The following is a 23,679-nucleotide window of genomic DNA, read 5'->3' on the forward strand; positions in this document are numbered from 1 at the left end:
TCAGCCTCTCACCGGGGGCGTCCCAGGGGAGACGCTACATTCTCCCAAGATGCACTGCCAGTTCTTCAGATGTTCCTCCATGGATCTCCACACAGTAGCAGGCAACAAAACACAGCAGCTCTTAGAAACAGGTGTTTTGCCTGCTGAACTAACCCCTGGAGAAGTCTCCTCCATTGGTTGCAGAGGGAACCGAAGGCAAAGTAGCCAAGCTTGGCCTTTTTGTGCATCAGCTTAAAAGTGTAACTGTTTATGTGCGTGATGAACACTTGATCATGCCTGGAACATGCAAACATGCTGAGAATATTTATGTCACAATTGTATGCATTTAATAAGTATCTCATTTGAATTATTAGTTAATGTACAGATCCCCCAAAAGTATTTTTATCTTATAAACCCCATAATTTATATAAGTACAAGCTGCAAGTTTGTAAATACAGCATTAAGAAGGTAGCTATTGCATAGCTGGTTTAACAAAATACCCTTTGTGAGTAAGATAGATAGGCTTATTTGGAGAGGATTTAGCTACTGGGAGGAGGGCTTCTCCAAGTTATACGCTTCTTAGCTGCAGCAGACAGTGAATATAATTTCTTAGTTTGTCCTTCTTGTCAGTAGAAATCAGTTTGACCTGACTGCGCTGTCTGATTTGAGTGACTCCTCAGACCATTGTTCACTAGAGGCAGATTTATAAAAACACCTTTACAGGAATGAGGCTGAAGTGACATTTTGATAGAAATGAGAGCTGGAGGATTAACAACTGGTATGCCAGTACATAAATACTGAAAATACAAAGCCTGAGAAGACTTGTAAGTGATCTTTTGCTTCACTCTGTGCATGGTGAGTAGGAGTCGTGACTGCCCGGCTGTGCCTCTGCCGGACAAGATGGGCAGCGACGTGGGGCCATTGCTGATGTACCAAAGCACAGACCAGGAACTGCACTGGAAAAGCCAGGATAATGCAGCAAGGGCGCAGTGTCTGCAGCTACGTGATGCTGAAGGTTGGAGCCATTGTGCACAGAAGTGTTTTCCATTTACTGCATCTTCTTTTATGACCAGGGTTGGTCCTAACAGTCTGCTGAGGTAATGCTCTGTGAGGGCTGGTTTTTGTACATACTTAAGTAGAAGACTGTATGTTGCATCTTTGCGTGCACACACACATAGGAAAACTGCAGGAAATGTCTGTAAACTGAGAAAGGCACGATTAACTGTGCCCTTACCACGGACACTTGCTGACTTTTTTATCTATTGCTGACTGCAGATTAAATTTGCAAGAACAGCAATAAGGAGTATGATGGGAGGGAACTTAACCTCAAAGAAACTCAGCAGCCAACACCGGATGTCTGAATTACATCTGAATCAAGCTCTTGATTAAATCTCAGCAACGTCAAAAGCTCAAAGCAGCAGTTGTAATTGACGTCGCTTTTTTCCCCCCTCATATTGCGAAGTTATCTATTGCAATGTGCAGCGCATCCGTGTCACTACATTAAATTTGTAGGCAAAGAGGGAAGGTTAGGCAATAAAGCCACAGGACAAACAGTATGTAGTCAGGCGTATCTTCTTGGCTTCACTCACTGTTGTTGGCTGTTTTTAAAAAATGTTTCCAAATCTAAGTAAAACTGATTCCAGATGTGTTCATTTGAGGGATATAAAAATCACGCTAGCACCAAGACTATCTGAATCCTGTGCTGTACCTGAATAGATAATTAGTCCTATCTTAAAAACAGAAGTGCTATAAATGATAAAAAGGCCACAGGCAAAGGTTTTAGTGCTTCGCTCCCATTAGCATCCTTTTTTCCCAAGTATTTTAGACTAACATAGTTAGAGAATTCCTCTGACGCTCCAGCACACCGAACCAGAGGTGCCTGATACGACGTGGGTCGCTTGTCTGGACTGTCGGGACTGGATCCGTCCGTGGGCCTTTCGCCAATGTACAGCAGGCTGCGGTCTTTCATGTCTTGCTCTGTTTTGAAAAGTTCGTACTCTGTGTGGGGCAGCTTGATGCCCAAAGCCAGACACCCATTTGTGGGTGTTATATCCTGCTCCACGCCAGCGCTCCAGGAGCTTGTCAGCCCACAGCTTCCAGGTTCTGAGGAGTTCAGCATCATCACCGTCACCTGGTCCATGGGCGTCACCTGAGCCTGGGTGACTTTAAAAGCCAGCTCTGTGCCACCTCTCACTTTGGAGGAGGGGATACCTTGCGTGTAATGCCCAGATGCGTAGATGGTGAAAGTTGGCTGTTTGCAGAGTGGGTCGGAGTAGTGATAGTAATAACCTTCCCAGGTGTGGTTGTTACCATGGAATATGAAGTACCTGGTAAGGAAAAGTACCGCAGGTCGGACCTCACAGTGGGTGCTCACCCAGCTGCCGCTGAGCTGCATGGGCAGCTGAGCTCTGACAGGTAGTATGGGTGGGTGGTGCTCATCAGCTCTGTATATAATCCCACAGACCGGGCAAGGGTGCACGTGATGCTGCAGGAGACAAGAAACAAGTTTTTGTAAACTGATAAGCGAAAAACCCTTTCAGAATATTTCAAAAGCTCAAATTCCCCTTTTCCGCACCAGGGTGTCCAACTGCGATGAACTTGGCCCAAGCAGACTAAGCCAGATAAAGCGCTGCCCTGGCTCTCTGCTATTCCAGTGTGCTGGGAAGGACCGAGGCCTGTGCCCTGAGGCTGTGCCCTGCCCGGCGCCGGGGCTGCTATGGGCAGGCTGCAGGGGCAGGGAATGCTCCCCGGGGCCATCCAGGTTGCTTCCCCCACAAGTTTCCCACTGCAAGCTGCTGCGCTTACCCATGGGTGAGGATGAGGGGGCTGGGGGATGTCAGCTACAGCACCGCATTTCTGCACCGATTCAGAAAAAAGGATGCAGAGCCCCTGCCCGTGCCCCACCCCTGTGGCTGCGTTTGCAGGGCGCCGTGCGAGGCGGGCAGGGAGTTTGCCAAGCAGCCAGAATGAGCACTGCGCTGGAGATGGAGAAGGGCCTACTGCAGCAGGAGGACCTGACCTTTGCTTCTCCGCCTGTGCTTCGTGCAAGAGCTCTGAGTCAAACCAGCCCTGCGGCTGATCCAGTGCCAGGAGGTTTTTTGTGTAGCTTGGAATTTCTTCTTATACTTCATATATCACAACTGATTTATTTTTAAGTAACCAGGGTTTGAACATTATATTGTTTTCTAGAACATGAGCCAATCTTTACTGAACTGTCGTATGCAACAAGGTTAAATAACTCAGTAGTTAACTGTAGGGTGGGTAATTTACATGCACGTTGATTGGAGTCTACTGTAATTTAGTCATTTTCAGCTTGCTTTACTGCTACTGTCACGTTAATGAGTGCTGACAGTACACAGTACATTATGGCTAAACAATCCCAGAAGTTGGCAAATATATATGCTCTCCTTAGACAGGAAATTCTTTGATAATGAAAGGTAATTTGGGGAGAATGGGTTTCTTTAAAACAGATATAAATTTAAGAGGAAAAGAGTAGTATTTTCATAAAGAGGGTTAAAAAATAATTCCTTACATAGCTGTGTAACTCACCAGTGCAGGCAAATGGATGTTAGTTCAGAGAAAAGAAGAAAAACCCTGTGCCAAATAAAATTATCACCATAGACATGGAGCCAAAAATCTTGCTTGCTTAAACCAGTCGTGTGAAGTTATTTCTAATATATGGCAGCTTCTAATTATCGCCAAGTGGTGACATCATGTGCTGGTCCATTGGAGAGCTGTTAGCTGATTAATTACAGTGCTATATTCAGAGAGTGAATTTCAGTATCTTTAGGTTTGGTTTGAAATTAGCTTTTAAAAGTGTTTATGTTTACCATCTGGTTTTGCTCACATATATGGTTTTGGCCCAAGATAACACAAGTTTAACCAATTTGAGAATGTTACTTTTGATGGGGGAGACGGGTGTTGCTCTGTGTTTTTTAGAGTTCAGTTGGTGTAGTTTGGGGTGTGGGGAAATGTTGCCCCACAATAATTTTTTTTCAGTTCGATTCTGTCTGGTAAAGTTCTGAGAGGTTTTGTCACCCCATCTCACTGCTCAATCATTTCTGAATTGATTACCTATGGTTCAGATGCAAATGTGCTTTCCTGGAAAAAAAAATAACCTGCTGCCACATAAAATATAAAATAAAAGGCAACTAAGTCTCCTGCTCAGTTTTGTTTATGTCAAAATGAAAGTTTGATTTCTGTGTAATAACATAATTGTATTCAGGGCAACTTCCTCTTCTAATGGCATTACACCCAGGACTAATGATTTAATGGCAGATGTTGCTTCCTTGCTCCTCTCTCAACCTGGAGGACATGACAAAGAGCAAAAGAGAGGGGAGGAAGACAAACGACAGAGCAGGCAGTCTCTAAGGACGTGCAGGCCGAAGCTGTCACCAAGTTTGGCGCGGGAAACTAGGAAACTGCATTTCCTAGGAAAACACAGAGCCAAAGAAAAGCCATTAACTGCAGGCCCGTGCCAACGCAGGCTTGTTTCCGATGCCAGTTTTGCTGAGCTCTCACCCATCCCAGTCCCTCGGTAAGGGAGAGGGTGAACTCCACGTGCTGCAGATCACCCAGGCAGCACCCTGGGAACCTGCACCTACAGCCCCATGCTCCTCATCCACGTGTCCTTAGGGCAGAAGGGGGCTAAGTGCAGGCAGGCAGTATTTTAACAGTAGGGAAATAACAAATGCTTGGCAAAGGCCATGAACAGACAAAGGGACCGCGTAAAGGCGTCATCCTTACCACGGCACTCTGCATAGGTTGCTGATAACCAGTCGGTCGGTAGTGGAGCCTCTCCACCCACTCCGTGTGAATGTCCCCCAGGTACAGCTCCTCCACCAGCCGGCTCCCGCTCTGCTGTGGCTGCAGCAAGGGCTGGTAATGCTTCTCCACCCGCACCAGGCTGAGCTCGTGCATGGCGAAGCCCAAGGCGGCAGTGCAGTCACGCTCAGTCTTGGCACTCAGCAGTTCGTAGAGGGCTCCGGGAGCCCAGGTGCGCCCCGGGGGCAGGAACCCGCTGCAGCCCTCGCCCGACGTCTGGTTGATCCAGGCGGCCACCTCCCGCATGGCTTTCTGGCTGTGGAAAACGATGCCGACTTTGTGGAGGTGGTAGTCAGCCTCGGTGGCCCCACGGGTGATCCAGGAGGCCTGGCGCAGCCGAAGCTTGCCCTTGATGACCAGCGAGTAGGAGGGGTCGCGGCAGGAGGGGTCCCAGTAGTAGAACTGGTAAGCCTTGAAGAGGCGGTTGGCGTAGAAGAGGTAGGATCGGGTGAGGAACTCAGGTCCCGGCCGCACCTCGCACCTGGGGAGGAAGGCAGGGCTGGGCCCCCCGCAGCATGTGGCTGGGGGGGGCACAGGGTGAAATCCCTCCCCAGGGAAGGAGAGGGGCAAGCATGGGGGGGTGCAGCTTCGTGGGCAAAAGCCTCCCGCCCCCGGTGGCCTCCCCTGAGTGAAGAGCTGGGCACCTGCTACCAGAACATGCCAGTGGACCTTGCGCTCTGTGGCACATCCCAGGGAGGAGCGGAGGGGGCAGGGGGGGCATCAAGGCTGCTCGGCCCGGCCCCGGGGGGTCGGGGCAGCGCCGCGGCGCGGGGCTGGGCCGGGGGGGCCTCCCGGGGCCCTGGGCGCGTTCCCGGGGGACGGGGGGGCCTTACCCGGTGGAGACCCATCGCCCCTCCAGGCGGGGCGGCAGCCGCGCCGCGATCCTGGCGCCGTCCTGCAGGTGGCGGAGCTGCTGCCGGCACCGCGGCTCCCAGCGCAGCGGTGGCTCCGCGGCCGCGCAGGCTGCGCGGGGGGAGAGAGGGGCAGTCAGCACCGCGGGGCAGCGCGGGGCCTGCGCCCGCCCCACCCCCACCCGCGCCCCCCGCAGCCACCCCCGCAGCGGCCGCGGGGCTCGGTGGCGGGGCCCTGGCCGGGGTACGCGCCGCACACGGCGGGGCAGGGGCTGGGGCGGGCGGGTACCGGCGGGTACCGGCAGGCGCAGCTCGGCCCCTGCCCGGCGCTCCCCGCCCGCCGCCCGGGCACGGAACCGCTGCCAGCGCCAGCGCCCAGAAGCTCCTCGGGCCGCGCTCCCGAGAAGGGCCCGCTCGAGAGGGAAAGCCCCAACGGGTTCGCGAAGCGGCAGGCTCTTGGTTAAGGACACTGATTCTTTCATTTTACTGTTTTCCAACTTGAGTTTCATTTGAATCCAACTATTTTTCAGATTAAATGTTCACATAAAACTGAGCGCTCTTTGTTCGTGTTCTCTCCCTCTCAAGCTATTGTTGAAGCGGTAACTGGAACAGGGAATTACAGCATGGGAACATTAGACTCGCCTGTCGCCTGCCATAAGGACAGTAATTCTGTCACTTACCTCATTTCCCATAACAACGGATGTTATTGGCTTAGGGAATGTGTGAACACTCAGCTAAATCCTGAAGACCTTCGCATGCATACATATATATGTACATATATTCCTATATATTATTCACTCTTAAGCAAACTTCTGTTGCACTCAGGGTGAGTGAGTTGCCTTCAGTAAGAAACCCGGGGTTCAGCTCTTCATACCTCCATGACATGAGCCCTCAGTGAAGCTCATCCTGAAGCCCCACCGGTTTTCTGAGGCGCGGCACGGCACGGCACAGCCTGGCTCAGTGGGTTCAGCCCAGCCCAGGACTGCAGTGGGTTTATGAGCCCAGCCGGGCTGCGCTCGCTCGAGCTGTACTTTGCATTTTGCCCTAGTAGTGTGCTGGAAATTTTCAAGACAACTTTTATTCACTACATACCAATGGTTAGGACACAGGTTGCTTTCCAGCCTGCCTATCAGCTGGAAAGAAAGGTCTAACATGTATTTATTACCTTTCCACAGAGTGAGGACGCTAAACGTTTGCACACCCTGTGCCTCAGTCAAGGAGCACAAGATACAGAGTCAAAACTGCTCATTAGTCCCTGTGTGCCACACAGGTACTTCTACATAACCTAACCACCCTGCAGTCTTTGCCTTAGGGGGAGATTTGCCTAAACCAGACCCTTCCCTGGGATGAGAAACCCAAACCATCTGGCAGCATGTGAGAGAAGTGACAGGGGAGACTGTGAAAGGCCCAAGCCCAGCTCGGAGAGTGCCACCACCATCCCAGCAAGAAGTGTTTGCAGACGAAGGTAGCGCATACGGATCTGCTGCAAGCCACGGGCAAGACCACGAGCTGCTGAGCGACACCAGCAGAATTCCCTGGCTCACAAGGTCAGGGTAAAACACAAATATAAATACTCAGGGTGAGATTCACAGCCGGGGTCTACCAGAGAGACTCCTCCGACTCCCACAGACGATTTATTCCGAGACAGGGGCCTCTCATCGCTGGCATCAACACATCATACACACACACAGAGCGTTAAATCCTTGTTACAAATCTTCCGCATCCAAGTTTGCCATGCATATAAGCCCCAGACCAAGTCAAATGGGAACTCGGTAATTAAACGTCTGCTGTACGGGTCAGAGGCTCCTGAACATGTGGCAAAGCAGAGAGATTTCCACTCAAACAGTATTTTATGACTAGCCTAGTAATATATAACTTAAGTCTGATGGACAAATTCAGTCACTTCACTATGGTGCCGCCATTTGCAAAGGTTTTACACGTCACAGCAACAGAGTCCTTGAAACGTATTTGTATAGATGTAAGCATGCAAACCCTGAAACTACCACAAAGGGAATAAACACATGGAAAGTGAAGCCCCCAGTGAAGCAGGAGAGCAGTAACAGAAGCAGCCTACCTACCCAAAGGCCAGTGAAACCAGCCTTGGATTTTCTGTTACCTCACTATGCACTGGAGTGCATAAACTAGCTGGAAAGACACATTATTAGTGTTACGGGCTCTTTTTGGAGCAGACTCACAATTGCACGGTTTTTATTATCTTTAAGGGCTGGACATGGCAAACAGGCATAGCCAGGTCCTTCACAACTGCTGCACTAGTGCTTCCTAAAAAGCAGCTCCTGTGAGTCTTCATATGAAAATGGGAAAAGAGTAGATGACAAACCCCATTGCTATTAGTTAAACCTTTAATTTGGCAGCTGCAGCATGCATGCGGGCTGCCCCATGGGTGCCCATTTAATAGAGTCCATCAGGAGTCAGGGCTCTGCGTCCTCATCCCAGGTCTCCCACTATTTGCTCTGTGGCCTCAGGCAAATCATTCCTGGGTGCTTCTTCCTCGCAGGTCTTCTTTTACTCACCTGCAGAACATGCCAAGTTTCATCTGACTGCCCTATCAAGAGGCCTAATTACTGCCAAAGCTTTTGGAGAGCCATCAGTACAAGGACAGTCCAAACTGAATTACACTTAAAACAAACATGAAATAATTATCCTGGAGAATACAGTAACCTCAAAAATTACTGTATTTGTATTAGAAGTAACAGATTACAAGGGTCAGATTTGCTCTTGCTCATAACCATAGAAAGACTCTATAGGTATCAGTGTAGTCTAGAGCTATACCAAAATAACAGCACAGAATATAGCCCCACTCTCAAGCCACTAACTGCACTCTGTGTGTTTATTGCAGCAAGAGCTTCAATATTTGACTGAACCCTCAGTGCTACTTTTGGCTGAAACGCTGAAAGTCTGCATTGTTTGAGAGCACAGTCACTTTGGCAATGCAATCACTACATTTTGACACATTCGACAGAAAAGGGACTTTTTATATCAGGATCAAACTCGGGGGGGGGGGGGGGAAGCCTCTAGAATGTAAATATTTGACATGATGGGAATTCCTAAGGATTTTGCCTTACTTAACTGTACACAAGACTCCAAACTGGATGCATCCTCAAACCAAAAGCTATTGGCTTCTGTCCAAATTTTGTGGCTGCTTTTCTCTCTCAAATACTCCAGCTCAGCCCCACCAGATCCAAACATGCTTTCAAGCTGGAAAAGTTCGATTCCAGACCTAGAATCTGTAGTTAGGGCACATCTCTATTCCAAGAGCAGTGCAAAGTAGCTGTCACTCATATGTCACTGTTCCTCAGCCCCTGGTGAAGCACATCAGAGCAGCTCCTCTCTTCATCTTAAGAGAGACACAAATTAACTGCTTTATATAGTTCTTGGGTAGGAGGAAGGAATTATTCACAATTCATGCTCAAGACAAAAATACTCATTCATAGGAAAAATCTAAAAAAGTCCCTGTGATCTCTGCCACTCACTCATTACCCCGTGTGCCTGTATCGATTAACCACAAGCGTTTCCAGAGAGCTCCTCAGTACAGCAGCTAGACAAAACAGTATCTTTTTCCAGCTTTCCGGTGTGTGCTGCATCCAAAGCACTGGCCCAAAGTCTCCGAGCAATGTGGCTGTACAAGCACTCAGGCAATTAGGAAAGCTGGTAACCGGGAACGGCAGCTGATCACTGCAATCAGCAGAAACTGGATAAAGCCAACAGCAGCAGCAATCACTGAACAACTATTCCATACTCTCTTTTGTATAAATGACTTTCAGAAAAATCAGACCCATGGCATCAAATGATAGAAAGACAGCACTGGAAATTCTCCTCAAAGTAAATTGTTGGTAAAATTAAGATGAAAGATTCCTAGGCAATGGCCAAGCCCGAAAACAGGAGCCTGCATGCCAATGGGCTTGTGCTACATAACTGCTGTATGCTCTAGATTCAGATCCACTTCTTACATTTAAAGGAAAAAAATACCAACCACAAGAGAAAGACTGTAATATGCCTTGTTGGAAACAAATCTTGTTTGTGTTCCTCCAAGCAGATTACTTTGGAAAAAAGCAAAGTTGAGTCACACATCTGTTTCTTTATAAATGGAGGAGAAAATGCATGCATTACAGTTTGCACCAAATTAGTTACTGTAGATCAACTCTTCTCCAAAACTACACTGCTTAATCTGTTATATGTTATTGCCTCCTATGGCCAGAATTTATTATTCCCATTTATAATTCTAATGTTTCAGTTAGTCACCCATTTACAGGGATAAGATCAGTGCCTGAAGTCATGGAGCATTACACATTTCTTCATTTAGAGAAGACATAAAATCTTTGATATTTTCTAAGGAATGTTCAGAGTGAGATGAAATGGATGATAAGAAATGTATCAATATATTCTGCATAAGCAAATTATACTTATCCACACAGATTTCATTAACAGAGCAAAACAGTGTTTCTTTAGCATTTTTCTCTCCTGAGAGCATGCAGAATGGATTTTGGGTCAGCCACTAAAAGAGTAAGCACTCTTTTAAAAGCAAAGAAAAAAACTGTATTTAGCAAATCAATTTTTCTTGCATTAACTTGCACTAATACAAGTTAGTGGTGCTTTTAATTCACTCAGAATAAGTCATTCCCAAGAGAACAATTTGTGGGAAGAGATACATTTTATATTATAGTACTATAAAGTTATAAAACTTAAATATAACCCATCGGGAGTGGAAAACTATCACAGTAGAACTTTGCATTTTGCCTGACTGCAAACTGAACCCAGTTCAGGACAGGACTTAAGCACATGCTTAAGTCTAATTGGTTTCAGTGAAACTTAAGCATGTGCTTGAAATTAAGCCAGTGCATGAGCATTTTTCCTGATTAGTAATGCCTCCCTGAACTGAAGCCAGAATGTGGTCAAGTGGTTGAGAGAAGATGCCAGTGCTTTCACTGGAGTACTGTTTGGCTTCTGGAAAAGTATTTCTATTATTCATATTTTCTCTTATTTGTCTGTAAAACATGTATAAAAACATGCATAATTACACATAGCTGTTTCAACAGCCTGATGCTCAGTTCATGCTATTTGCAAAATGCTTTGAATTCACTACATGTTTTCTTCTAAGGATGGCACAATAAATGTGTTTACATGTCAGCTATCACTACAGAGCATCACCTTGAGTTTCCTGTGCATAACAGAGCATAATCATGTATGACATTCTGCAGATCCTAAGAGGAAACTCAGCCGACTCAAAATTGCCAAGCAGCTCAGGATTTTAGAGAAATTTTCAAAACATACTTTCACCACATACTTTAAAAACATTGGAAAATAGGTTCAGACACTGTATTCTGTGGCTGTAGTCTAGCTTTATTCTGAGGCTGTGATCATTGCCTAATTTGTCCCATGTCCACAGTCAAAATAGCAAAGCACTCATGGTGAGTTGACTGGAGGATTTTAAAGTGCCAGAGAAGTAAATAATTTGCTCTCGGAATCACGGAATCATTTACTTCTCCTTTAAGTGTCACGTCCAGCGATAGATGTCAAGACAGATAGGATTTGTGGTAGGGAAGAGAAGAAGGGAGAAGGTACTCTCTCCTGTACCACAAAGATCTTCTTCAGTATAAACTATATTTAAATAAAATGGCTTCTTAAACTGCCCTCTCTGGCTGTTTACCCCCAAAGAAGAAAACCAGGCCGACCATTTAAATAGGACTGCAGGGTTCGATCCCATTTTCAGTGGAGTCTGTAAACAGGAAAGATCCCATGACTGTACCAACACAGCATCATCACCTTATTCAGAAAATGCTCCCCCATAAACTGACAGTAAACACTCCATTTGGAGAACGAAGGGATACAAAGGAGAAGTGGGATATTCTCAGATGGAATGAACTAAGCAAGACATGTAAGAGTTGGCCTAGATGATTTGTGATGACAAATAAAAGCACTAGAGGCGGATGTGAGTACATCTTCTCAAGAGATCTCCTACAGTTAATGTTAATCAAAACGCCACGCTTTTCAGTTACACAACAGAGCTTTACTCACCACATACTGGCTGTCCTGACAGATACAATACACGAGCCATTTCACTTCATGTTTCTCCCTCCCACCCCGAGAATATATTGCGCAGACTCAGAAAGAGGAGTCATATGCTTTCTCCACATCTAAACTGGTCAACGTCAAAAGATTACTGGAGAACAGCTGAGCAATTCCATATGGCCTGATGGCCCCAGTTGGCCGAACCATTGTGGTCAGCTCACCGGTAACTGGTCCTTAGCTGAGAGCCCTGTCCTGCTGCCAGCCCTGCACTGGGCAGTCCAGCTGGGGGGTCCTGAGGAGCGGACAACAGTGCTGGGAACAGGGTCCCGCTGTGAGCCAAAAAAGCAGAGAAATCACAGGGCTCCCCAGCAACAACTCACTGCCTCCACCAGACCTACAGGACAGAGTCTGGAGGGAGAGGGATAGTTAATCAGGAGAGGTAAGAACTAATGGGATAATTGCTATGTGCCTTATTTTTTCAGCAAGCACTGGAAAAACCAAATAGGTCCAGGCTACACTAACACATCATGACTTGTGTTAAACTCTGATCTTATGTTAAACAGCCACATAAGTTTGGCACAGAGAAATATATAACCAAATAACAAAAGAAACCGAAGGAAAGAAGGGTGATACTAGAGCTTTTCTCCTTGAACACTGGTGAAAGTTTAAATTTTAATTTGGTGAGGCAGGTGAGACCATAGTGAGATGATCCCTAATCCTCTAGGCCTAGATGGTGAGACATTGGTGAGAACACCTGGGGGAAAGCATTTCCTTTCAAAAGGAAAGCAAACCAACTCAGCCCAAGGCTGAACCATACCCTGGGGGTACTATTGTGACTCAGTTAAATTCTAACTGGAATGCATATTCTTACCAAATGGGAAATATTACATCTATCTTCCTTAATTTAGATGAGCTGGAAACTCATTAGAAAATACAGCACATGGTTTTGAAATTAATGCCACACTGTCATTTTGAATGTATAGAGCACCCATGCAGTTTCTGGCAAGTCCCTCAAACCTCTGCACAGATACTTTATTAGTGACTATCGTGGCCATTTTTAATAGTGATGGCTAAGCATATTTTTTCCTGGAGTGCTTTGAAGAGCAGAACCAGTAATCAGGCCATGGTTTGGCTATAAAATGCCAACCTCATTTCAGATGTCTAAATCACTCATACGGACCATGAGCGCAGAGAGGACCACCCACCACATAACGTTAACATAAATATAGCATTTACCCAAAGCAAAATGAGCAACTGGAACTGGCGGGAACTGAGAGTAGAACAACAAAAAATGATTAGGGGGTGGGCGGGATTGAGTTACAAAGCAAGATTAAAAGAGCAGAGTATATGTAGCCTGGTAGTGACGACTGAGGCAAGATGGGCATGATAACAGCCAATAAATATTCACAAAGCATAAACACCAAGGAAAGGAAGGGATTCCTTGCAGTGAATAAAGAGGTTCTGTTGGGAGTGAATGAAGAGAGGAAAAAATGTGGCTTCTATAGCAGGGTGAACTTCTTGAGGCACAATCTAGTAGGCAGTGCAAGTCCACTTGCTTGGCAGGATTTTGAGGGATCGAACAAAGCATTAGTACAGCAGGGAATAACCTGCTCTTGGCAGGGAGTCGGCGGGAGACTCTGAGTGGCCTTTCAGTCTCCCACTGCCATGGACCTGTCCCAGTTCTCTGCTCCCACGGGAAACAGCTGCTCTCCTGTGTAAGCACATTGTTCACCATCCTGCTCATCAAAATCACTGCCTGGCCTCCATGGGTCTGGAAATATGGGATGGATACACAAAAGCGTTTACGTCTGTAAAGACATAAGCAACTGCAATAAGTACTAAACTGCTGGGCACAGCTGGGAATCCCAGTCAGTCCCTGCAATGTCAACTCATTGTTGAAAATCTAAGTCCAGGAAACTAGAAAACCCACTAAAGCAAGAAGGATCCTTTTGTTCTCTCCTTATTTAGCACCTAACACAACAGGATTCTTGGTGCTGCTGCAAGGATACTGTTTACAGTAATAAAAATAGGATCTAATAGGATCTAAAAGGATCTAATAGTCTGAGGCTACTTGGCTTCTGCAAAGCCAAGGATGAGAACAGTGTTCAAAAGCAGTCACAGCGGAAGGTATCCTCAGTAAAAAGGCTCTGCAGAAAGGTGGTAAATTGATACATGGCCCACACCAGAAATAAGCACACGTTTAACTTAGAATCACAACTGACCACAGAAAAAGGTTACTTGTTCAGCTGAGGCACAGAATTAAAGTTACTTCTAACATGTGTTTTGGGGTCTGGGTGTGGTTTCTAGATAGCCTGAAATTTCAGTCTACTGTTTTGCCTGTCAACATTAGCCAAGTTTTGATGTGTTCCAGTTCTCTTAAACACTGCCGACAGATGCTAAAATCAAAGTTGACATTCAACCTACGTGCTGCATAATCTAATAATGGGACTTGTGCTACTCAAAACTAACAAAACTTAGGAGTTTTTCTGTAGGAAATCTTAGCTGTCATTTGTATTTTCATCTGCCTTTTCCAGGGAGTCTAACTGGTAAGAATTTTTTTTTTCTCTGAAAAGCTTTAAAAATAACGTGTTGTTGTGTTTTTGTATCAACAGGGGAGAAGAGACACTTAAAAGCCATAACCTGCCAGTGTCCAGCACTTGTGGATTTAGTAAGTGCGAACAAGGTGAATCCAATTGTCTCAGTGGGGAGCTTGGTATATACATTGATCTCAGAGTACAGGCTGAAAGCCTGCTTCCAAAGATCTGTCTTTCACTTAGACACGTCCAAAATGTCACGTTTGTCAAAGTTTCTATTAACCCAGTAGAAACCATAGGGGACTTTTTCAGTGCTTGACCAAATAGATACACTCAGGTTTAAACCATTATTTTAAAAACTAAACTCAAGCAAATCTCTTCAAACACTCAGTGGTGAGACCTCTCCTGCTGATTTATGTACCATCACACCAGTTGTAAGTCGAGAGCTGTTGTTGCACTGATCCAAATGTCTGACAGTGCCACAGGAGATGATCTTCATTGCAGAATTTTCAGTTTCAGCTGAATTCAAACCATGATGATTTAATAAGCTATTCAATGAAAATGAGAAAACATAGCATGAAAGACATGATTATCACACCATCTAAAACTCAAAAATAATGACGGATTTTGACCCTCTTACCACTTAACACTCCAGAGCTTTGGCATTTCAAATAGACATCAGAGTTTCTTTCCTAATACACGGAAACAGAACTTTCCTAATTTTTGCATTTTAGAGCACGAGGCCTATTTACTCTTTAAAGAAAAAAAAACCCCACAGATTACAGACTACTAACCCCTCAAATCTTAGACAATTTAAACTGGGTAGAGAAGGAGCTGTTCTATCAAACACATTATCAGTTTCTGGCAGCACTCTTAGGCTACAGAAGAAGGGTTACACATTAAAATTCTCGTGTTCTCACTGTCAGTTTCTTGGTATTGTTTCTCTGAGATACACCATCTTAAAGTGAAGTTAGGAATTATCTTTTTTCATAGCTTTATCTTCCTCAGCAATTGTGTAACAGCATTGTATAGGTGCTCCCTAATTTTGAGGTTGATTTTAGCAGTGATTGCATCTCATCCATGAAAGCGTTGTCTTTATAGATGACATATGCTATGTTGTGGGGAAACACAGGATCCCATTGAAAGCAAAATCTCTTTCCAAACTTTGTTCTGCCAGATGCAGCCTTCCCTAGCATTGAATTCCAGCTTTGGTTTTCTTCACAGCAATTTCTGGGTTTTGAAAATCTCCTTACTCAACAATTTGTGCTTGTGGGGAAAATATAGAAACCACACGATATTTTTTTCACTTGTGCTTTTTTTACATCTCAGCCCTGTTTTTATCTATATCCATATACTTTGAAACACGGCTAACCTATCATTATCAAAAGAACAAATAGAGTCATATCACATGATCCAGCATAATACATTAGTTGTTGATTTTTTGGCCAGCTTGAGAAATAAATAAAAACCACCAACCTGGTAAAAATAAATTAACTAAAGTAAACATTGCCCCCAAAAATATTTGAACCAAAGACAATGATGTTAATTTAATAGTAAGTACATATATATGTATGTGTAAATACACAGACATATATATATATTGAATGTACTATTATTTATGGGATTCTCTTCCTAATCCCATAATTGAATGCAACTGCTGATCTTATCTTACCTCAACACTGTAATTTTCAAATTTAAAAATAAACATTGAAAGCAAGAATAAATCTTTTATGTTAAAACCACGTAGGAGAAGCTACACATGAAAAATATCAGCGTGGTGTTACTGGAATGTAAAGACTTTAATGAAAGCTTAGGTAAAACTCAGCAAGTCTCTGGGGACATTTCCAGGAATGAGTGATTCTTTTCTGGAGGAGACTCCAAAATCAGATCCAGTTACCTACCTAAAGTGCTTTTTCAACTAAGTATGCACTGGTGTCATGCTCATGCTGATGTTCGGTTTATGCAAAATAGGGGATGCCAGTCTTGCTCACAGTGAAGTCACTGGTAAACCTTGCTTTGATTTTAATGAGCTGTGGATCTCACTTTGCTATTTAAATATATGTTTTAAGGTCCAGCTTCTGTTCTTAGTGAAATCAATGGAAATTTTCTCACTGACATCAGATGGAAGAAGCACAGGGTTTAAATTAGATCAGACTAAAATAAAATGTATGAGGATTTAAGAAAGAATTATTCTAATTTGACTTGTGAGTAATCTTACGTAATGCAGTATAACACATCTCTCAGCAGAGCAACTGGAGCTAATAAAGTACATATAGAAGGAGAATACATATTTCTCAACCTGTTCAGCCATATCTTAGGGGAACAATATATGACAAAGAGCCCACGTAAGGAGAACAGAAAAGTAACCCTATAGAAGTACCATGCTTTAGACATTTCTTCCTGTAGTCTGGTCCTTTACACTTAATGCAAATGACGTCCAATAGCTGTCACTACACGATTCTTTTGCAATGAACACTGAACTAAGCCCTGAGCTGGAGAGGCAAGTTGGTATGATATTTTGCTGCCCAAAACCTCAGATGAGTAAATTAAGTGGTAGGAAGGAACCTAGTAGCAGGAAACCCAGGTGTCTGGATTTCCAGTGTCCAGACTGCATGGGGGCCTTGGGGGCACCCTCCCAACCCTCCTTTCACCTGCCCCTTCTGTTCAGGGGTGCAAAGTCTCAACCAAGGGTCTCCCTTGCATTTCCTAGGAAAATACTCTGTCCAGGGATAAGAAGCCTCCCTCAGGCTCTGCTACTTGTAAACAGAAATAATTTTGCTTTTTTTCACAGCACAGTTGTCTTTGTTCTCCCATATGGTCTCCTAAGCCAGAACCTTTTCTTCTGAAACTGCTCCAAGAACTGTGGGGTTGAAAGATGCCTTTCTGAAAGGGAGCTGCAAAGATGCAGCCTGCACTGCTCCGAGGGTCTGTCTGTGTAGCTGGGCTTGGTGGCCTGTCCCGGGAGCGGGCAACTACTTGCAAAGTTGTCCCTTGCTGGGGCAGGTGCTGGATCCTCCCAGGGATAATTCCCAATTCACTGTGAAAAGCCACGGAGAATCAGCTCTGAGCCCTTCCCGGATCTAAACTCAGCTCCAGCGCTCACCGTGCTCCACGCTCCGGACAGGAGCAAGCTGCAACGGCACAGGGGAAGCCCGACAGGGTTTCGGGGCGGGGGGCGCACGGACAGCGACCCTGACCATTCGGGGAGCCTCGGGTGGGAGGCAAAGGCAGAGTCCCAACCCAGCACTGCCCTGGACAGTTCAGCACCAGACCTCCAGCCCTTCTGGCATCTCCACACGCCGTTCAAAGTTGGGGGTGGTGGTGGGGGGAGGGGGGGTGGTGGTGGCAGGGCACGGGAAAGGCTTCAGGGGAGCCCCTCGGCGATGGGGCAGTCCCCCGACCCCACAGCTCGGCAGCATCTCTGGGGCTCTCGCCGGCCGTCCCCTCCGAGGGAAACGGCAGTAGGTAGTGCAGGGCAGCCTGGGGCCGCTGCCCTGGCTCCTCCGCGGCCGCTCCGGCCGCACGCTGTGCACAGCGGTGAAAGCCCCGCGGGCCGGGCGGCCACCCGGGGGGCAGCCGGGCGGGAGCGAGCGGAGCGCCGGGTGCTGGGTGCCTCCTCCCGCCGCCAACACTGCCCGGGGCGGCGGGGCACCCGCGGGACCCCGTCCCAGAGCCGGCCCCACGGAGACCCGCCTGCCAGCTTCCCTGCGTCCTCCGGGCAATCTTCTCGCACCCTCTTCGCACCCCCTGTGCAGCCCTCTTGCCAATTCTTTGCACCCTCCTTGCACTCCCCTCACAGCTTTCTTGCATCCTCCTTGCCATTTAGTTGTGCTCTCCTTGCACACTTCTCGGACACTTCTTGCTTACTCCTTGCCATTTCTTTGCACTTTCCATACAATCCCCTTGCACCCTAATTTCTTGCACTCTCCTAGCAAATTCCCGCCCTCTCCTGCCCCTTCGCAGAGCCCGTGGGGCGAGGGAGGTGGCTGCAGCCCCCCGAACGGACCACCCCGACTCGAGCAACCGCTCCCCCTCCCCTCCACCCGCCCCAGAACGGCAGCTGCCGCCGGTGCCACCTACCTACGAGCAGCCCAGCGAGCCACCAGCACCGGACCATGGTGGTCACTCTGTTTCCTCGCCGAGCCGGCGGCAGGAGAGGCCCGATGGCCGCCGGTGCCTGCGGAGCTCAGCGGGGCGCGGCGCCCGGCGGGGCAGCCATGGGCCGCCTCCGGCGCTCCAGTGCCCGCGGCGGCGGGACCCCGGCTTCAGCCCGCCGGCGGGAGGCTGAGCGCGGCGGGGCAGGCTCCGGAGCAGTCGTCCTGCTCAGCCCCGAGCCTTGCGAAGGGAAAAAAAAAATAATAAAAAAAATATATGTACGTAAAATAAAACACCACAACCCACCCCGCCTTCGTTGTGGAGCGCGTCCCCCCGACTGCTGATAGCTTTAATGGAGCTTGGCAGCCACAGGTTCAAGTTGCCAGAAGAGGTGGAGACTCCGCCGCCTGCGCCCCACATGCGGCCGCGCATCGCACATGCGGGGGAGGAGGAGGGCTGCGCCGCCGCGCCGGGGCCGGCACCCCTCGCCGGGACAGACACCTCCGCCACGACGCGGGACCTCCGCCACGGGGAGAGGTAATTCTCCCTCAGGGCCGGTACTTCTCCTTCAGGGACTGTCACTTCTCCCTCAGTGGCCGGGCATTTCTCCCTCAGCGACCGGGCGCTTCGCCCTCAGGGACCGAGCACTTCGCCTGCCGAAACCAGGCACTTTTCCCTCAGGGACCGGTCACTTTTCCCTCAGGTGCCGCATTTTTCCCTCACGGACTGGGCATTTCTCCCTCAGGGATGGGCACTTTTCCCTCCGGGTTTGGGCGCTTTTCCCTCAAGGACCAGCACTTCTCCCTGAGGGGCTGGGCATTTCTCCCTCAGTGGGCGGAGGGACCGGCACTTTTCCCTCAGGGACAAACAGTTTTCCCTCAGGGACAAACAGTTTTCCCTCAGGGACCGGGCATTTCTCCCTCAGGGGCCGGGCATTTCTTCCTGGGACTGGGCATTTCTCCCTCAGGGTCGGGCATTTCTCCCTCAGGGTCGGGCATTTCTCCCTCAGGGGCTGGGCATTTCTCCCTCAGGGACCTGGCAATTTTCCCTCAGGGACCGGGCACTTCTCCCTCCTGTGCCGGGCATTTCTCCCTCAGAGTCGGACAAACACTTTTCCCTCAGGGGCCGGGCATTTCTTCCTGGGACTGGGAACTTCTCCTTCATGGGCCGGGCATTTCTCCCTCAGGGACAGGCACTTTTCCCTCAGGGGCCGGGCATTTCTCCCTCAGGGTTGGGCATTTCTCCCTCAGGGGCTGGCATTTCTCCCTCAGGTGTCCGGCATTTCTCCCTCAGGTGCTGGCACTTTTCCGTCATGGGCCAGGCACTTCTCCCTCAGGGTCTGGCACTTCTCCCTCAGGGTCTGGCACTTCTCCCTCAGGGTCTGGCACTTCTCCCTCAGGGGACAGGCACTTCTTCCTCAGGGACCGGGCACTTCTTCCTCAGGGACCGGGCACTTCTTCCTCAGGGATCAACACTGTTTTCCTCAGGGGCAGGGCATTTTTCCCTCAGTCACTGAGCACTTCTCCCTCAGGGACTGGGCGCTTCTCCCTCAGGGGCCAGCATTTCTCCCTCAGCGAGCAGGCCCAACAGCTTCCCTGACTGTGGGGCACCATTGCTGCGGTGAGCTACTCTGTGCCTGAGGGGCTCCCCATGGCGGGTGTCATCCTGCCTCATCCCCACCTGTGCCGTGGGGCTGGTCCAGCTCCTCAGAGGTGTCATAGGCCACTGTGGGGGCCTGGGCCAGCTCTCCTTAGTGGGATGCTGTGAGGAGATCATCCTCATGTCCCCATGGCCTGGTCCACCTGCCCAGTGCAGGCCCTGGTACCTGACAGCCCTACTCTTATCTCCAGCCCTGGCTGCTGGGGTCATCAAGAGAATGAAACCACCAGAAACTCTGTCAACATCCCATGCTGGGAAATCATGGGATCCTTTGAAGGCAACTCGGTAGTACCCACCTGAGGCAGCATTCCCCAGTGCCCCTGTGTTCATACCAGCCGGCTCCCTTCCATGCCTGTTACCCAGCCATCCTTCAACTTAGACATAGCTGGGACAAAGCAACACTTCTTGCCTATATTGCTGATTAGCAATGAACCAGTCTGCTCACTGCCCTTCAAGCACAGTAAAACAAGATGGGCCCAATAATGTGCCTGCTGGGTTACCCTTGGAAGCAGTGAGGGGAAGAGGCCAAGCCACTGTAGCTCTGATGTCTAGCACTCATGCTGGTGCTGGCACTAAAGGCTGAAGTTTAGTGCATTTTTCGAGACTGAAAAACTAAGTTCAGTTTTTGCAAATGAAGCAAAGAAATTAAAATAACATGTATGCCCCCAGCAGAACCCCAGGACCCTGCAAACTGGCTGTTTCACTGGGTAAAGGGAAATGTTGGGGAAAAAAGAAAGCTACTCTCCTAGTTCACAGCATTAATCCTGCTGATTGCAATGAGGAGAAGTTGAGGCCTGATTCTGCAATCACATATTTGTTGAGCAGAGGCTTCAGTGTGCTGGGCTGAGGTCTCAGTGCACTGGGTTTATTACTTTGTCAAAAATAAAGCACAATGTTTTTAATGTGAAGTGGGACAAACTTATCTGTCATGGGTGCATAAAGAATTAAAGTTTAATGATACTTGCCAAGATAAAAATAACAAAGTCCATTAGTAATGCAGGCACTCCTTTTCCAAGCTGATGTTTTTATCTTTTTGTTTCTCAAATTCCCCAAACCAGTCATTCTCGGTAAATGTCCAAACCACGGTGGTTTTATTATATTTACAAATACATAAATTATCAAATGCATAGGCAAAAAAGTTGTCCTTTAGAAAGATGCTAGAGAGAAAGGAATAATTTTGCAAGATACCTTTACAAAGCAGGACATACTCTTTTCAGACATCGTTGGTTGAAACCCAGAAAAAATGATGGTAGAGGTAATCTACCGGTACCAAACTTTGATTTTGGCTATGTACTTCTCATGTGATATTTCCAACCTCTAATGCTAATCTCCTTCATTTCTTTTGGAGTATTTTAAGAACATTTGTTTGAGGGAGGGAATAAAATCAAAGCAGAATATTTTTTACACAGGTGTTTGAAAATTTTAATTATCATATGTAAACTGTCACAAGCTTTTATCATATGTCAGACTAAGAGGGCACATAGCGATAGATTTCATTCATATGGCCTCTTTCATCCCTGTAGCTCCTGAGGGACTTTGTCAAAGTAAACACGTCATAAGCACTTTTTCTTTGGAAGAATTCTTCCTGCCACCATTGTGTTGCAGAGCCGCATGAGCACAGCAATGCAGCTGTTTCACAGTGTGCCGCCCCGGGAGGATAAGAGTGCCACAGCCTGTTAGAAATACCGGGAGGATTTAGGCAGGCCATCGAGTCTTCCAACCTGGAAGTCTGCCAGGACATCAGGCTTAAATTCCCACCTCATGTAAAAATTGCTGGGTAATCTTCAGCTCCTGCAGAGGACCAGCAATGTAAAAATGCCTATAATTTTTATTATCAAATAATTACAGACTACCTGCTGGGCAAAGCACGTGGAGGGAGACAAATGATTGCAAATAGCCTGTAATTGCAGCAGAACTATGTGGCCTGATTTACGCATTCAAAATGAATATAAGTTGTTCCTATTCTGGTTCAGGAGCACTTTACTCATGGTGCTGTAAATACTAACACAGCTGCAGGGTAACTGGGAACCAGACCAAGGTGTTTTTACATTAGCTATGCTTCATTTGCCTGGCACCTTGTGTAATATTCATTCCTGTGCAAAACAGGTACAGAATATTTGAACTCAGAATCATGCACTCTTGTCAGCAATATAGGGCAGCGAGCTGCCTAGCCCCTGAAGGCCAAATATTTTCTCTTCCCCTTGCCAGACTAGCAAGGACAGGCAACCACACATGAAGGCAACAGGCCAGGAAACCAAAGATTAGTAAGCCAACAGCTCTGAAAATACTGTTTGTCTGAAGAAAGGGATCCTCTGAGTAGACACTCAGGTCCCCAGAAAGCCATGTCCATAATCCATTGCAACTCTGCTTCTGGAGTTCAGTCTCTAGGAGGTAATACCAAGGGATATAATGTTTGCAGAGCTGAAAATACTGGGTGACCTGAAACTGCTGCATTTGTGCATTTACAACTAATGTTTAGCCTGTTAGAATCACTTGCACTCTATTTCAGTTTCAGGGGTGTATTTTATCAGGCTATGGGTATTGGTGTGCCCTGACAGCTTTCTAGGATAGCCTATATGCTTAGGCACAAGACTACTGCAAAAATGTTAGTGAAAGTACATTATTAAAAAAGATCTTAACATTCAGACTCTGTTTTCACCTACGTATTTTCAGCTGCTATGGATGATCACCTATAAAATGTTCTCCGTCAGCATAGAGTTTAAAGGCACAGCCAACATCTTTCTCAGTGCCTGTAAATGACTTCCAATCTATGGCTTCTTTTGTCAAGGTTCAGCCAAGAACAGATGGAATGAATAATAAATCCCTGTTTTGGGGGGCTTATGGGAGAAGAGTTAGGCATCCCTCATGGCAAGAACTTCATTGAATCTCACTGGGAAACTCTGGAGGGAGCTATATACATTTAACACTCTGACTCACCAACAGATGGACCATGATGCAGAGTTGGCATGTTTGGGACTGAAAAAAGATATAAAAAAATATAAAAAATAAACAAACCTGCAAAGAATTCTGTAATTTATCACAAAAAAAGGTGCATGTTCTATTTCTTTCATTCTTAAAATGGTTATTATGTGCAGAGGATTCTTTATCAGAAATACAGTGTACAGAACCTTCATTCATTAACTCTCATACCATGGCCGAAGGAAGACAGTATTATCTTCCCCACAGGGCCACTAGGGCCAGGGATGATATGTTTTGCTCAAATAAGTAAATGGTGCCATCAGTGCCTGTCTCAGGACATCTCCCAGCTATAATGTGCAGTTATGAGTACCCTGTTTCTCTTGATTCAGCACAGAACAATACTTCTCTGCTGTGCAATGTACTGTATTATTGCCAGACTTTTCACCAATAGTAAAGCAAACATAACATTGCCCTCCTTGATCACCTCTCATTTCTTAAGCCAGCTTGTTCTCAGGCAGGTAGTTTGCTCTTGCTTTTTCATAATTGGCAATAGCCTATTTGGACTCTGCCATTGGAGGCTGCTGGTGAATGCAGACAGACATCACTGGTGTTTTGGTTGTCTTTACCAGCCACGTGAGACGAGGCCTTCTGACAGTGAAGCAACAAAGGAAATAATCACCTTCCTTTAGCCTGTTATTTTGTGCTATTCACTGAGAAACAGCATTTAGAAAAAAAAAAAAGTATTGCAGAGTCATGCAATGCACACCCAGTGCACTTTACAGAGTAACAAC

The 23,679-nt window shown here is 47.1% G+C and overlaps 1 protein-coding gene across 2 annotated transcripts; it reads right to left on the reverse strand.

Moving 5' to 3' along the window:
- Positions 1-1,479: 1,479 nt before the first annotated feature.
- On the reverse strand, positions 1,480-19,020 carry APCDD1L (APC down-regulated 1 like). Of its 2 annotated transcripts, XM_056353230.1 has the most exons (4): positions 18,296-19,020; positions 5,637-5,766; positions 4,726-5,284; positions 1,480-2,464 (listed from the first exon to the last, which is right to left on the reverse strand). In XM_056353230.1, the coding sequence occupies exons 1-4, from the start codon at positions 18,330-18,332 to the stop codon at positions 1,706-1,708; spliced, it is 1,485 nt and encodes a 494-aa protein (XP_056209205.1). In that variant the 5' UTR covers positions 18,333-19,020; the 3' UTR covers positions 1,480-1,705. The 2 variants fall into 2 exon arrangements, with proteins under 2 accessions (XP_056209205.1, XP_056209204.1); XM_056353229.1 differs by lacking the exon at positions 18,296-19,020 and having other exon boundaries at positions 5,637-18,225.
- Positions 19,021-23,679: the final 4,659 nt, after the last annotated feature.

This window comes from Falco biarmicus, chromosome 10, assembly GCF_023638135.1.
Source record: "Falco biarmicus isolate bFalBia1 chromosome 10, bFalBia1.pri, whole genome shotgun sequence".
Lineage (NCBI taxonomy): Eukaryota > Metazoa > Chordata > Aves > Falconiformes > Falconidae > Falco > Falco biarmicus.

Coding starts and splice junctions, on each gene's coding strand:
- APCDD1L (XM_056353229.1), bottom strand. CDS start 6,163: ATGAAACTCAAGTTGGAAAACAGTAAAATGAAAGAATCAGTGTCCTTA. Junction 5,285..5,636: donor GGGCGATGGGTCTCCACCGG/GTAAGGCCCCCC, acceptor CTTCCTCCCCAG/GTGCGAGGTGCGGCCGGGAC. Junction 2,465..4,725: donor AACCTATGCAGAGTGCCGTG/GTAAGGATGACG, acceptor TGTCTCCTGCAG/CATCACGTGCACCCTTGCCC.